Source organism: Macaca mulatta, chromosome 11 (assembly GCF_049350105.2).
Source record: "Macaca mulatta isolate MMU2019108-1 chromosome 11, T2T-MMU8v2.0, whole genome shotgun sequence".
Taxonomy (NCBI): Eukaryota; Metazoa; Chordata; class Mammalia; order Primates; family Cercopithecidae; genus Macaca; species Macaca mulatta.
In genome coordinates this window covers 128,947,574-128,963,595 of record NC_133416.1, presented here as the reverse complement: position 1 = coordinate 128,963,595, position 16,022 = coordinate 128,947,574, and the positions used below count along the sequence as shown (strand labels likewise).

The following is a 16,022-nucleotide window of genomic DNA, read 5'->3' as shown; positions in this document are numbered from 1 at the left end:
GTCTCTTCAGACTGGGGATAAGAGCCAACATCTTCATCTCAGAGCATCTCAGCCTCACCAGGGGGATCGTCCTACTCTCTGCCATGAATAGGTGCCGCGGGATGAAGAGTAGGGTTTCCTACCAAGGCTGCTGTGTTTTGTTTTTGTTTTGTAGAGATGGGGTTTCACCATGTTGCCCAGGCTGGTCTCTAACTCTGGGTTCAAGGGATCCACCCGCCTTGACCTCCCAAAATGTACAGGTATGAGCCACAACGCCTGCCTAAGGTTGCTTTGGTGTGAATCAAGGAGGCACTCAATAAATAGTTGTGGGATTAATGAATGTCATTTCACGGAGGGTTAAAAGCCACAGACACCATCTGTAAAGGGTGTTAGAATTTGGTTATCCAGGAAAAGAGAAAATTTCAGCAGTTATTCCGAGATTTCCAGAAGGGTGAGTAGTTTTGGGACTTGGGGAGGAGGAATTGGGGTGCTGGGTTTCCATTCAACAACTATGTTTTCCAGCCTGGCCAACACGGCAAAACCCCGTCTCTACTAAAAATACAAATATTAGCTGGGTGTGGTGGCAGGTGCCTGTAATCCCAGTTACTTGGGAGGCTGAGGCAGGAAGATCGCTTGAACCCCAGAGGCAAGGCAGAGGTTGCAGTGAGCCGAGATTGCGCCACTGCACTCCATCCTGGGCGACAGAGTGAGACTCTGTCTCAAAAACAACAACAACAACAAACCCACAAGTAATTTTAGAGGACATGCAGGCATTTTGCTAGAGCAACATCCATGAATGAGACAGACCAGGTACTGCCCTCCTAGAGCTTACAGTCTGGTGAGGGCATAGGCAACAGTAAGATGATGTGGTAATTACTGGGAGGGGGCAGGAAAGAAAGAGAGGAAAGCAGATTCCAGGAGAAAGAGGAGGGAAGAAGGGCTGGGGGAATAGATCGGCATAGGCAAAGGTCTAGAGGAGGAAAGAGCAAGTTTAGTCAAAGAACTCAAAATAGTTCAGCATGGTCAGACTTTGGAGTCTGGTGAGGGACAGGATGTAGAAGGAAGGGGACCCAATCCCATCCATTGCAGGCAGCCTTCCCCAAGACGTTCCCCTTGGGGAAAAGCTGAATTTGCCCAATCCACAGCTAGCTGTCATGGTTCTGGAGCCCAGGAGGTCAACCTAATTTTAATTAAGGCACACCATTTATTGAGTCCTGTTATAGAACATTGACTCATTCAATTGTTGGGTAACTTTATTATTATGATTATTATTTTTTGAGATGGAGTTTTGCTCTTGTTGCTCAGGCTGGAGTGTAATGGTGCGATTTTGGCTCACTGCAACCTTCGCCTCCTGGGTTCAAGGGATTCTTCTGCCTCAGCCTCCCAAGTAGCTGGGATTACAGGCATGCACCACCATGCCCGGCTAACTTTGTATCTTTAGTAGAGACGGGGTTTCTCCACGTTGGTCAGGCTAGTCTTGAACTCCCGACCTCAGGTGATCCGCCCGCCTTGGCCTCTCAAAGTGCTGGAATTACAAACATGAGACATCTTGCCCCGCCTATTTTTCTTTCTTTCTTTTTTTTCTTTTTTTGAGACGTAATCTCTCTGTCACCCAGGTTGGAGTGCAGTGGCACGATCTGGGCTCTGCAACCTCCACCTCCCAGGTTCAAGCAATTCTCTTGCCTCCGCCTCCCAAGTAGCTGGGATTGCAGGCATGCACCACCATGCCCAGCTAAGTTTTATATTTTTAGTAGAAACAGGGCTTCCCCACGTTGGCCAAGCTGGTCTCAAACTCCTGACCTCAGGTGATCTGCCTGCCTCTGCCTCCCAAAGTGCTGGGATTACAGGCATGAGCCACCGCGCCTTGACCCTCTGGTAACTTTCATGCGACCCCATTTTACAGATGAGAAAACTGAGACTCAAGTTTGGGCTCTTTGTCCAAAGTCATGCAGCTGACTACGTTTAAGAACTTCAAATGTTCATTTATGTAAATACTTCTACTTTAGCAGTGCCTCTTCCATGAGGTAATGTGTGTAAAAGCTTTTTTGTAGTAGAGCCATATAAACACAAAGCATTGTTATCCATTTTGCTGGACTTTTGGCTCCATCCAGTTCAGCCTGCAGCATTTAGGGAGTCCAGGAAAGAGGAGGGGGGGCAGTAATTAAAGCCTAAAGGCCCAATAGCCTCTCAGAATTCCCTGTCTATTCTGGTTCCCTCTCTGAGGCACCTCCAGATTTTATCTTCTACCAAATAGAGTTTGTTTCTCAGAAGTTGCAGGATGTGGGCGGTTATAAAAAAAATCAGCAGCATCAACAACTACAAAAACCCCAGCAGCAGCCTAAACACAAAAGAGTTTGAATTTTGAACAAAGGGCAGGGTGAGACCTGAAAGTAAACGCTGACACATCCTCTCCCCAGCTGTGAACTGGGGGTCTGAGGGCTGCAGCAAAGGTCATCTATCTCTACATCTTTAGGCAGGAAATGCAATTCAATCCTCCCAGTGACTGATCACTTTGCAAGATTAATGGAATCATCTCCAGCACTGGTCTCTGTTCCAACAGCACAAAAACTGAATCAACCTCACTTACTCAGCAAGGTCAGCGAATTCCCCATTCTAAAAGTTCGAAACTTTTCTCCAGGAAATTTGTCCCTGACTATTCCTTTGTGGGGCGAAATCCTGCTTTCTGGACTAAGACTGAAAGGTGGTATTTGAAAAGTCCGGGGACTTTTGTAGGCTTTTTATCTGTTGCTACTTCAACTTTCAAATAAAATAAATGCAAAAGGCCTGATTTTCCCTGAAAGGGTTAACTGCCAGCCCTCTGAGCCCTCCCTCGGGGATTGTCAACCAATGACAATTGAGCATGATGAAGTAATGCTTGGATTTTTATTTCCATTGGTTAAAGTGCTTGTCCATCAATCCAAATAGACAATTTTTTTTCTTTTTCTTTTTCTTTTTTTTTTTTTTTTTTGAGACGGAGTCTCGCTCTGTTGCCCAGGCTGGAGTGCAGTGGCGTGATCTCGGCTCACCACAACCTCCTCCTCTCGGGTACAAGCGATCCTCCTGCCTCAGCCCCGTTAGTAGCTGTGATTACAGGCACGTGACACCATGCCCGGTTAATTTTTGTATTTATAGTAGAGACGGGGTTTCACCATATTGGCCAGGCTGGTCTCAGACTTCTGACTCCAGATGATCCACCCGCTTCAGCCTCCCAAAGTGCTGGGATTACAGGCGTGAGCCACCGCGCCTGCCCCAAAGAGACAAGTTTTTAAAGAATCTTTCAACTTTCATGACTCTTCCTGGCATTAACCCCTTAATTAACTCACCTGTTATATCCAGTGTTCCTTCCAACCCTTACAGTGGAAGAGAGAGATTATAAAATGAAGAATTTGCTGGACGCGGTGGCTCACGCCTGTAGTCCCAGCACTTTGGGAGGCCATGGCGGGTGGATCACCTGAGGTCAGGAGTTCGAGACCAGCCTGGCCAACATGGTGAAACCCCGTCTCTACTAAAAATACAAAAATTAGCCAGGCATGGTGGTGGGCACCTGTAATCCCAGCTACTCAGGAGGCCGAGACAGGAGAATAGCTTGTACCCGGCAGGTGGAGGTTGCAGTGAGCCGAGATCATGGCACTGCATTCCAGCCTGGGTGACAGAGCAAGACACCATATCTAAATAAATAAATAAAATGAAGAATTCTAGAGAGAAACTGAAGTCTTCCCCGAATGGCCAAGGCCTGACAGTCTATATGCATACATTTTGGTCTTCCTTAGTCTTTTTACTCAATTCACAAAACAATGAGGAATAAAAAGAAAAGGTCTTTGGAGACCCCAATCACGTTTTTTTTTTTTTTTTTTTTTTTGAGACAGAGTTTCACTCTTGTTGCCCAGGCTGGAGTGCAGTGGCACGATCTCAGCTCACCGCAACCTCCACCTCCCGGGTTCAAGGGATTCTCCTGTCTCGGCCTCCCAAGTAGCTGGGATTACAGGCACCTGCCGCCATGCCCAGCTAATTTTCTTTGTATTTTTGTATTTTTTTTTTTTTTTTTTTAGTAGAGACAGGGTTTCACCATGTTGGCCAGGCTGGTCTTGAACTCCTGACCTCAGGTGATCCACCCACCTTGGCCTCCCAAAGTGCTGGGATTACAGGCGTGAGTCACTGAGCCCGGTCTGGAGACCCCAATCACTTTTAACAGAAATAGTATGGTCTGTTGTCTTCCCAGATTAAAACAAATAAGAATATTTGTTTTAGTGGCTGGGCGCAGTGGCTCACGCCTATAATCCCAGCACTTTGGGAGATGGAGGTAGGTGGATTACCTGAGGTCGGGAGTTTGAGATCAGCCTGGCTAACATGGTGAAACCCTGTCTCTAGTAAATACACAAAATTAGCTGGGCGTGGTGGCACACACCTGTAATCCCAGATACTCCAGAGGCTGAGGCAGGAGGAGGCTGAGACAGGAGAATCACTTGAACCCAGGAGGCGGAGGTTGCAGTGAATCGGGATCCAGCTGCTGCACTCCAATCTGGGTGACAGTGAGTCTCCGTCTCAAAAAACAAAACAAAAAAAAGAATATTTGTTTTAAATTGCAAAGTCATATAAATATGGCAAATCTGTAACATTTGCCAACACTGGATGCTGGATACACGAGTATTTATTTATTTTATTTAATTAATTAAACATTTTTTTGAGAGGGAGTTTCACTCTGTCACCCAGGCTGAAGTGCAGTGGCACCACCTTGGGTCACTGCAACCTCTGCCTCCTGAGTTCAAGTGATTCTCCTGCCTCAGTCTCCTGAGTAGCTAGGATTACAGATGTAACCACACCCGGCCAGTTTGTGTATTTTTAGTAGAGACAGGGCTTTGCCATGGTGGCCAGGCTGGTCTCGAACCCCTGACCTCAGGTGAGAGACTCCCTGAGTCTCGCCTGAGACTCCCAAAATGTTAGGATTACATGTGTGAGCCACTGCGCTAGGCCCTCTTTATTTTATATACCTTTCATTATGTTTGAAATATATGATAAATGTAAAAGGTCAGAATGGTTGTTAAGACACAAATAATATATAAGTATAACCCCCTTAAAATTTTCTCCCCTCCTGTGAGGGGATCAAAGGTAATGGTTTGCCACGCCATTCCAAGCCTTTCTTTCTTTTTTTTTTGAGATGGAGTCTTGCTCCCATCTGGCAGGCTGAAGTGCAGTGGCATGATCTTGGCTCATTGCAACTTCCACCTTCCAGGTTCAAGGGATTCTCCTTCCTCAGCTCCCCAAGTAGCTGAGATTACAGGTGAGCGCCACCACCCCCAGCTAATTTTTGTATGTTTAGTAGAGACGGGGTTTCACCATGTTGGCCAGGTTGGTCTCCAACTCCTGACCTCAGGTGATCCACCTGCCTCAGCCTCCCAAAGTGTTGGGATTACAGGCGTGAGCCACTGTGCCCAGCCTAAATAATACTTTAGAATGGCAGTTCTACAGATAGCACATGGAAAGGTGTCCAAGATTATAGTCAGTGAAAAGCAAGATGGGAGACGATGTGTATATTTCTTTCTTTTTCCTTTTTTTGAGATGGAGCATTGCTCAGTCACCCAATGCTGGAGTGCAGTGGCATGATTTTGGCTCACTGCAATCTCTGCCTCCTGGGTTCAAGCAATTAATTCTCCTGCCTCAGCCTCCCGAGTAGCTGGGATTACAGGCACGTGTCTCCACGCCCGGCTAATTTTTGTATTTTTAGTAGAGACAGGGTTTCATCATGTTGGCTAGGCTGGTCTCCAACTCCTGACCTCAAATGATCCGCCCACCTCGCCCTTCGAAAGTGGTGGGATTACAGGCGTGAGCCACCGCGCCTGGCTGGTGTGTATATTTCTGTGATACACTAATACAAGAAGTGGCCAGGCGCGGTGGCTCACGCCTGTAATCCCAGCACTTTGGGAGGCCGAGGCGGGGGGATCACGAGATCAGGAGATTGAGACCATCCTGGCTAACACAGTGAAACCCCGTCTCTACTAAAAATAAAAAAAAATTAGCCGGGCGTGGTGGCGGGTGCCTATAGTTCCAGCTACTCCGGCGGCTGAGGCAGGAAAATGGCGTGAACCCGGGAGGCGGAGCTTGCAGTGAGCCGAGATGGCGCCACTGCACTCCAGCCTGGGCGACAGAGCGAGACTCCGTCTCAAAAAAAAAAAAAAGAAGGTCAGGCGCAGTGCCTCACGCCCACAATCCCAGCACTTTGGGAGGCCGAGGTGGGCAGATCACCTGAGCTCAGAAGTTTGAGACCATCCTGACCAACATGGCAAAACCCTGTCTCTACAAAAAAATACAAAAATTAGCTGGGTGTGGTGGCCTGTGCCTGTAGTCCCAGCTACTCAGGAGGCTGAGGCAGGAGAATCGCTTGAACCCGGGAGGCAGAGGTTGCAGTGAGCTGAGATCATGTCACTGCACTCCAGCCTGGGCGACAGAGCAAGACTCCATCTCAAAAAAAAGAAAAGAAGAAAAAAAAGAAAAAAAAATTGTGGAATATTTCATAAATACAATAGAATCTGAAAAATATTTAACTATACTTTAAGGAACAGTCTCAGATGCCCAGCAGGTGGATTAAGAAACAGAAAGTCACTAGTGTCTCTGTTCACATTCCTTTCCTGAATGGTCTTTTGCAGCATTTTGTGTTAATCATTCCTTGCTTTTATTCCTGTTTTGCGATTTATGTATCTATAGCTAAAGAATATGTAGCCTGTAATCCCCTACTTTGGGAGGCTGAGGGGCAGATCACTTGAGCTCAGGAGTTTGAGAACAGCCTGGGTAACATGGCAAAACAGTGTCTCTACAAAAAATACCCAAATTAGCTGGGCCTGGTCTTGCATGCCTGCAAGTCCCAGCTACTTGGGAGTCTGAGGTGGGAACACTGCCTGAGCGCGGGAGGTGGAGGCAACAGTAAGCTGTGATTGCACCACTGCACACCAGAGCCTGGGTGACAGAGCAAGACCCGGTCTCAAAAAAAAAAAAAAAAAAAAAAAGGAATACTTATTTAGTTTTGGTTTAGATTTGCCTGATTTTGAATCTTGTAGACTTAAAAAAAGGAATAGAATGGAATTCACTTTTGAGTAGGTAATACATCTCTGCAGCACAAAATCCAAGAGGTACTACAGCATCTAAAATGAGATTAAGGGCCGGGCGCGGTGGCTCAAGCCTGTAATCCCAGCACTTTGGGAGGCCGAGACGGGTGGATCACGAGGTCAGGAGATCGAGACCATCCTGGCTAACACGGTGAAACCCCGTCTCTGCTAAAAAATACAAAAAAACTAGCCGGGCGCGGTGGCGGGCGCCTGTAGTCCCAACTACTCGGGAGGCTGAGGCAGGAGAATGGCGTGAACCCGGGAGGCGGAGCTTGCAGTGAGCTGAGATCCGGCCACTGCACTCCAGCCTGGGCGGCAGAGCCAGACTCTGTCTCAAAAAAAAAAAAAAATAAAATAAAATAAAATAAAATGAGATTAAGTCAATAAGGTTTAAAATCAGGCACCATTCATGTACACATATGGTAAAAATGTCACTTTACCAAAGAATAGGCTTTCTTCTCTTCCCAGTTTTCTCATTTTTTGATCTTTCCACAGGAATTTCTGTGCATACTAAAGAACGTATGGGCCGGGAGTAGTGGCTCACGCCTATAGTCCCAGCAGTTTGGGAGGCCGAGGTGTGTGGATCACCTGAGGTTAGGAGTTTGAGACCTGCCTGGCCAGTATGGTGAAACCCTGTCTCTACTAAAAACCCAAAAATTAGCCGGGCATGGTGGCACGCACCTGTAGTCCCAACTACTTGGCAGGCTGAGGCAGAAGAATTGCTTGAACCGGGGAGGTAGAGGTTGCAGTGAGCTGAGATTGTGCCACTGCACTCCAGCCTGGGTGTTATACCGAGACTCCGTCTCAAAAACAAACTAAATGCATGTAGGATATATCTGTAGATACAGATATATCCCTTTTGGTTTGCCTACGTGGTCAGCACAACTTAGTATTATTAGTATTCGGCATCTTGTTTTGCTTTGGTTTGGAGACAGAGTCTTGGGATGTCACCCAGGCTGGAGTGCAATAACATGATCTTGGCTCACTGCAACCTCTGCCTCCTGGGTTCAAGCGATTCTTACGCCTCACGTCCTGGGCAGCTGGGACTACAGGTGTGCACCACCATGCCCCGCTAATTTTTGTATTTTTAGTAAAGACAGGGTTTTATCATGTTGCCCAAGCTGGTCTCGAACTCCTGAGCTCAGGTGATCTGTCCACTTTGGCCTCCCAAAGTTCCGGGATTATAGGCATGAGCCACTGCGCCTGGCTTCACTCTCGATTTTTTAAAATATTACTATGACTTTGGCCGGGCGCGGTGGCTCAAGCCTGTAATCCCAGCACTTTGGGAGGCCGAGATGGGCGGATCACGAGGTCAGGAGATCGAGACCATCCTGGCTAACACAGTGAAACCCCGTCTCTACTAAAAAATACAAAAAACTAGCCGGGCGAGGTGGCGGGCGCCTGTAGTCCCAGCTACTCCGGAGGCTGAGGCAGGAGAATGGCGCAAACCTGGGAGGCGGAGCTTGCAGTGAGCTGAGATTCGGCCACTGCACTCCAGCCCGGGCGACAGAGCAAGACTCCCTCTCAAAAAAAAAAAAAAAAAATTACTATGACTTTGTGCAAAGCCCCTCACATTTGCAGTACCTTTGAATCCTTGCCAAATCTCCATGAGGGGCTGTAATTCCCCACCTTTATGGCTGAGGCTCAAAGACAGGTTAAGTTGCTTGGCCAAATTTTATAGCTAGGAAATAACGATAGGATTCGAACCCAGTGCTTATAGGAATCCAGAGCCCACAGGGTTGCCCACTATGCCAAGCCTCCCTTCAGGGCTGTCCCATAGAAGATGATAGAGATATTCAAGATTTTTTTTTTTCCTTTTTTTTTTTTGAGACAGAGTCCTCCTCTGTCGCCCAGGCTTGAGTGCAGTGGTGCAATCTCAGCTCATTGCAACCTCTCGCTCCTGGGTTCAAGCAATTCTCCTGCCTCAGCCTCCTGAGTTGCTGGGATTACAGGTGCACACCACCGTGCTCGTCTAATTTTTGTATTTTTAATATAGACGGGGGTTTCATCATGTTGGCCAGGCTGGTCTTGAACTCCTGACCTCAGGTGATCCACCTGCCTCAGCCTCCCAAAATGCTGGGATTATAGGCATGAGCCACCGCGCCCGGCCAATGATAGGGATATTCTATGTCTGCACCGTTCAGTGCTGTCACTTCTAGCCCCTTCAAATGTAGGTACTGGGATTAAGGAGCTGAATTTTACATTTTATTTTGATTAAATTTAAGTAGCTGTATGTAGCTAGTGTATCCCATCAGACAGCGCAGCCTTAGAGTGCTTTCCGGAATTTGTTTTCACTGACCTACCAGGCTATATACACCTAAGGGGCTGATTCGATGCAGGCTCCCTCTAATCAACCTTCCACGACGTTTGAGGAATGAATGAAGGGTTCATGGAGAAAGGGGGCCAAGGATATCAGCAAAGGTTTCCTAGAAGAGGCCATCTGGTTACAGTGTGAACACTTGCAGTGTTAGCCCTTAAACCACTCTCTCTGAGTGCCTGCCAAGAGCATGGCACTGCGTAGACTCCTGGGGATACCAGTTGGATTTGAGGTTGTCCCACCTGCTCAGATCTTACAAATAAACTTCTCAAGGACAAATAATTGGTGATAGGGTAGGAATCCTGAGACGCAGACATTCACTTTCAGATATATATTCTACTGACAGACTCAAGCACAAAGCTGCAATCCCTTATAGCTCTGTTTGCAATAGAAAGACTGAAAATCATCTAAAAGGGAACTAATTAAATCATTCTTGCATCATGTATATGCCCAATGAAATGCTATGAAATCATTAAAAAGAATAAGGTAATTATATATGCTGATACGGAATGATTTGATATCCCTAAATTAAAACAAAACAGGGCGGCCGGGCGCGGTGGCTCAAGCCTGTAATCCCAGCACTTTGGGAGGCCGAGACGGGCGGATCACGAGGTCAGGAGATCGAGACCATCCTGGCTAACACGGTGAAACCCCGTCTCTACTAAAAATACAAGAAAATTAGCCAGGCGAGGTGGCGGGCGCCTGTAGTCCCAGCTACTCGGGAGGCTGAGGCAGGAGAATGGCGTGAACTCTTGGGGGCGGAGCTTGCAGTGAGCCGAGATCGCGCCACTGCACTCCAGCCTGGGGCACAGAGCAAGACTCCGTCTCAAAAAAAAAAAACAAAAAAAAAAAAACAACAAAACAGGGCCAGGTGTGGTGGCTCATGGCTGTAATCTCAGCGGTTTGGGAGGCCGAGGTGGGAGGCTCGCTTGAGCCTAGGAGTTGAAGACCAGCCTGGGCAACATGGCAAAACCCTGTCTCTACCAAGAATACAAAAATTAGCTGGGCATGGTGGTGCACTCCTGTAGTCTCAGCTACTTGGGAGGCTAAGGTGAAAGCATTGCTTGAGTCCAGGAGCTGGAGGCTGCAGTGAGCTGAGATTGTGTCACTGCACTCCAGCCTGGGCAACAGAGCAAGACCCTCTCTCAAAAAAAAAAAAAAGAAAAATCAGGAGCTATGATAATCATGTATGAATATGAGAACAATTTCAATTTCTTAACAAGATTCTGGTTTCTGAGAGCTCCATCCAGTGTCCGCCCTTTCCTTGGGAAGATGCAGGTCCATCATCCTACCCAGCCCCGAGTATGCCCCAATCGGAGCTGCATCTTGCTTTCTCTAGCCGCTCTGTCTTTGGGCACAGAGTTGCTCAATCAGCCTTTGATGAATGAAGAATGAATGGGGGTAACTCAGGCAGGATTTGACTGGGCCTTTTGTAAGATCGAGCAGGAGGGTCCAGGAAATCATTATTATGTTTCCAATACAACCGGCCTGGTGTTTTCCTGCAAGAAAAAGTACATCTCTGGGATAAGCACCTTCACCTTCTCTCTTCCCTCACCTACTCTCCACTTCTCTGGGATAATTAGCCAACACTGGGAGCTCCAGGGTCTTGGCCCTTCCCCCTTTGGTCCAAAATAACCTCCTCCCCCGCTTTGAGCAAATGCTTGGAATTCTTTCAACTGGAGGACAAAGCCTTTCATCTGCCAATTACTGATAAAGAGAAAATGCAAATATCGAGGGGGAAGGTGATTCATCAAGGGCCCAACATTTATTGAGTGGCCACTTAGGACCTGGTGGCAGGACAGGCATTCTACGGGAGGCCAAGGGGAACAAACCCCTGGCTGGCCCATTCTTTTCTCGTATTTGTGGTTTCCTCGAGGTTTGTAAAGGGAGGGGATTAAATTAGGTGACTACCCAGCCCCTTCCCACTCTGACAGGCCAGGAACTCTTCATGGAGGTGATAGATGACTTAACTGTAACAACTTTTTACACTAAGGTGGCTGCCATTGGAGCTTTTTCTGATGCCAGCTTTTGAGGCCACTTGGAGAGAAAGACGGGCCTCAGGGAGAAAAAAGAATTAATTAGATCAAGCATTCTATATATATATATATATTTATATATATGTATTTTTTTTTTGCCTTATTTCACTTAATTCACTTTGCATCACTCTCCAGCCCATGCAGCCTCCTTTGAACATGTTTATTTCATTATGGGGCAGTAGTGAGGCTGGTAAGTTACAAAAAAAAAAAAAAAAAAAAAAGAGCACGTGACGGCCAAGCCAGGCTCCAGTGTGAGCCCTGGCAGCGGCACATACACGCTTTGTGATCCTGGGTGAGTGGCTTTGCTTTTCTTAGTCCTAATTTCCTCCTTTGCAAGATAGGAACGAACAACACGATTTCCCTTAAAGGGTTCTTGTGAGACAGACAGGAACAAATAAAATGGTCCATGGTTCTGGACGGACTGAAGGCATAACCCGCAGCACTCACGCTAAGGGCTACTGATTGGACGCAGTAGCCAATGTGGGCGATTTCAGTTGGGAAACAAATTTTGATGTTTCCCAGCCTCATCCCTGCTTAGAAGATTTTTACAGCTAGTGAACATGAATGAAAACAAACTTCAAAGAGTAGCCTTTGGGGGTGGGTGGGAAAGACTACAGACAGATAGGACAGGAAACTTTTAAGGTGAGTGAGGGGGAAGCTAAGCTGTCTCTTAGGATGGCCAATACGATGCTGACAGTGACATCCAATCTCCCGGTGGGGAAGCCACGTCCTCCCCACAGGTCTGTCTGATAGCCTGGGGACCATACGGGAGCACGGCAATCATTCAGATTTATAATTTCTCTAAGCTTCAGTTTTCCCATGTGCAAAATGACCTGCTCTAACTATCCCACAGGGTTAATGGCAGAAATAAAATGTCAGGCTCAAAGCCTACGGTCTACGATGTCCCTTTATTGTCGCCCTCTTGCCATGTCATTTTATCAGCATCTTTACCCCCAAGATCAGGCCTAGCAGGGCGCCGCAGCTGGGGCTGGAGGAATGTTTAGGGCCAGCTTTTCTCAAGCCCAGTCCACCTGACTGTTGCTCATGAAGTGAGGACAAGGCAACCCAGGACCAGTGCCGGGGTAGTCAAAAACATTAGTAAGTGGACAGGGACCTAATGACACCCATGTATGGAGGGTGCCGATACCTCCGCTAAAAAGCCCTATAGGATTAATCAAGGGGCACCAGAGTTCCCCCCACCCATCCCAGAGCACTATGCACCTTTCCACCGACTTTTCTCCTATAAATGGCCAACAAGGGCTTACCCTTCGCTCCTGTGCGGGCTGCGTTAGGAGGCGCCAGATCCAATTCTCTTCGTCTTTCGCTCCTGAGTATCTATCTGCTCCCCTTGCTGAGCGCAAGAACCTTTAAAAAATGTCCAACTTCTGTCTCAGGGCTGGTCGCCTAGTAAAGGACTCCACAGAAGCGTGCAGAATGAATGAATGAAAGGCAACGTCTTCCGGTCAGCTGCGGTCTGCAAAGGCTCTGGTCTGGCTGTATTTCCTGTACGTGTGTGTGTCCACATCTTTGAGTGCCGGGAGTTTAAAAGTTAGGCAGTCCTTATAGGTATGGAGCCGAGCTAATTTCCTTCTGAGCCCCACAAATGCCTCCTCCATATGGCAGGTCCGCAAATGGGGGGATCTGCAGAGGATCACCCCTCACGAAAAAGACATGCAGCAGAAAAGCAAAAAAAGGAAACAATTATATATACAAAATGCTATGAATTTGAGTCGGCCACACAGGTAATGTTGGGGGAGGGATGGATGAAAGAAGAGGAAGAGGGGTAGCCCTGGGCAACAGGGGCAGGAACGGAGGTGGGGGGTCGTTTTTGGGGGTGCCAGGCCCCGGGGGCTTTCACGCCAGCATGCTCAGCTTGCATTTCCGCGCCTCCCGCTGAGGCCAGCCGTGCAAATCTGCACCTCCCTCCCCGCCCCCTCCTCCTTCCCTCCCTCCCTGCCCCGCCATCTCCGGGATGCGCCCGCCGCCTGCAACTCGGCCCTCCAAAAGTCAGCTCTGCACACAACTCCCGGGCGGCGGCGGCGCCTGCGTGCAGAGGAGCACTCGTGACCCAACAACAAAACAGCGATGCCAGGGCGCTAACGGCGCCCGGTGCCTCCCGGGCTCCCTCCCCGCCCCACACCTCCTCGGGCCGCCGTCCCCACCCCCTCAAGCCCGGGCCGAGAGCCCCCCCACTAGCCCGGCCGCGGGCTCCGAGCGCGATCGGCAACAATGTTTACGTTCCGGGGATTATGACGTCGACGCCTCCCCCCCCCACAACTGCTGAAAATGGTTTCCTAGGACTTTGCAAACGGATCTGCCTAAGTGTTGGTGCAAAACTTTGTAGATCTCGGCTCTGGCTTGCTTTATTTATTTATTTTTTGGTTTGTTTTCTTTGGTCTTCCCTCCTTCCCCCCTCGGCCAAAATGCAGGGGGCAGGAGTGTTGACAATTAATTGGTGAACTCTCCTAAAAAAATGGAGGCAGAGAAAGACTCTGGAAGAAGATTGGTGTGTAGCTTTTTTTTTTTTTTTTTTTCCAAATCTGTATCTGGCATATGATAGATCTTTTTTTTTTTTTTGGTTGTTTCTCGCTGCCTTTTCTTTCCTTTTCTGTATTTTGCAAGAGGACCGGGAAAAAAAAATATAATAAATTGCATGCAAAAGGAAGCAAGCTGCTTACTCCTCCAGCCCCTTGTGAGGCTTAGAGTCTCAGACACTTAAGTGGGGAGGTGGTATCGGGGAAAGGCGTGGAGGGGGGCTGAGCGGGCTCGGGGTTCGCCCGGAATCTGGGGGGCTGCGGGGCCGGGCGCTGGGCGGTGGAGGGAGGAGGCAGGGGGATGCGGGGAGTGGTGGGGGAGTCTCCTTAGGAAGTGAGTGTGCGCGCGCGCTTGTGGGGAGATGAGGCAGCTGCTGGTGCGTTTTGGGGTCTCCGATCGGAGCTTTGTGGCGGGCCGTCTGCCTCTCCCCCTCCCAAGCCCCGATCCTCCTCCCCCCACCTCCTCTTCTTGCACTGGCGGGCGGGCGGCGGGGGCGGCTGGGGTCTCAGCCCTTCCATTTCAGCTTTCCAGCTTCCCCGGTAGCTCGGGGGCGGCTCCAGCTTTAGAAACGCTGCCGGCCCCCGGTTCCGGCTTCCCAGCTCTGCCGCCGCGGCCGCCGGGGCTGCTGTTACCGCCGAGCCGGGCGCCGCCGCGGCTCCTCCTGGGGCCTACATTTGCCCCGCCAGCCCGTGTCCGGAGCCCCCTTCGCGGGTTACATAACCAGGCTCCCGGCCGAGTGGGCAAAGCCCAACACATTTCGGGGGCGGGGGGCAGGGGAGGGCCCCCAGATGTCCCTTCAATGGCTTCCAAAGACACCGGGGGGAGTACCCCGTGTGGAGCGCAGCTGGACCCCCGGGGTGCGGGCCCCTCTCCTTGTCCTGCTTTTCAGCATCTTTGGCAATTGCGCAAAGTTGCTTGGGTTGCAATGGTGGGGTGCAGGGGGCGCGCGGCTGCTGCACCTGTTAGTGCTGGCCCAGGTTGAGAGGCGACCTCCAGCCCCCCCAGTAATGTCCCGGGCTCTCTGGTTTGGGTCCTCGCAGCGCCCGATTGACCGCCAGCGATACGACGAGAACGAGGACTTGTCGGACGTGGAGGAGATCGTCAGCGTCCGCGGCTTCAGCCTGGAGGAGAAGCTTCGCAGCCAGCTGTACCAAGGGGACTTCGTGCATGCCATGGAGGGCAAAGGTGAGGCGCCCCCTCCCCGGGCCGCCTTCTGCGCTGCGGGCCGAGCGCACGTGGGGAGGGAGCTGCCGGTGGCTGGGTTCGTATTTCGCGCCCGCGTCCCCCATTCCAGGGGATCCGGTGACGAAACGAGGCCGAGCACTGGGGGGGTGGGGTGGGGTGGCGAGGGAGGAGGGCAGGCAGTAAGGGGGGCCGGGCATGGGCCTAGGCCCGGCCCGCGCCCACCACCAGCCCCAGGGCGGGCAGAACCAGGGGGCCGGCGGACAGAGGGACCTGGGGATGGACAGGCGGACCGAGGGAGGGCGGGAGCGCAGCGTCCTCCCCCTCCCCGAGCCGGTCGCGCTCCCTGCGCTGCCTGAGGTGCCGCCGCCTAACTGGAACTGGGTTCGGGTCGCCCCTGGGGCATCGGGGTGAGGCCCCCCAGGCCTGAAGCCTTCCCAATCCCGTTCCCGCTCGGGGACTGCCAGTGAGGAACTGGTGATCGGGGCGCGTCGGGTGTTCGGGATGATGCCCCCTTAGGCCTGGGGTCTGCAGAGCCGCATTCCCCCGTGGGCTCTGCCAGATTGGATCAGGGACCTCATGCGCCCTGAAGCTATTGACCTGAATCCCCACCTGGGCCCGAGCTGTCTAGTGCTACAGCCTTGACAGGTTGAAGCCAGGAGCTGGGGTCAGGGGGTGACTTCCCTTCGGGCTTCTGGGGGAGATCCCTGTCCCCTGGCAGTTTGAAGTGAGGAAATGGGTCTTCTTCCAGGCCTGAGACTTGGAGAGCTCTGTTCCTTGTAGGCCCACCCAGTTTAGAGCGAAATTTGGGGACGCCTCCAGGGTTTTGAAGACCTTCATGGCCTGGGTTTCTCCCTGGCTCTCCTACTACGAGGG

At 50.3% G+C, this 16,022-nt stretch overlaps 1 protein-coding gene and 1 long non-coding RNA gene across 13 annotated transcripts in view; one reads left to right on the top strand and one right to left on the bottom strand.

The window, feature by feature from the left end:
• Positions 1-1,194: 1,194 nt before the first annotated feature.
• LOC144333169 (uncharacterized) lies at positions 1,195-12,890 on the bottom strand. Its single transcript, XR_013401622.1, has 2 exons — positions 12,695-12,890; positions 1,195-1,504 (listed from the first exon to the last, which is right to left on the bottom strand). It is a non-coding gene; the product is annotated as an uncharacterized LOC144333169 (long non-coding RNA).
• Positions 11,671-16,022, top strand: part of KDM2B (lysine demethylase 2B) — a 156,519-nt gene continuing 152,167 nt past the window's right edge. For 3 of the 12 annotated variants that reach the window (XM_077955467.1, XM_077955464.1, XM_015152994.3), the window contains exons 1-2: positions 13,481-13,935; positions 15,005-15,149. In XM_077955467.1, the coding sequence (XP_077811593.1) occupies positions 13,903-13,935; positions 15,005-15,149 (178 nt within the window). In that variant the 5' untranslated portion in view covers positions 13,481-13,902. The other 9 variants (XM_077955461.1, XM_077955460.1, XM_077955463.1 and 6 more) reach the window with 8 other exon arrangements.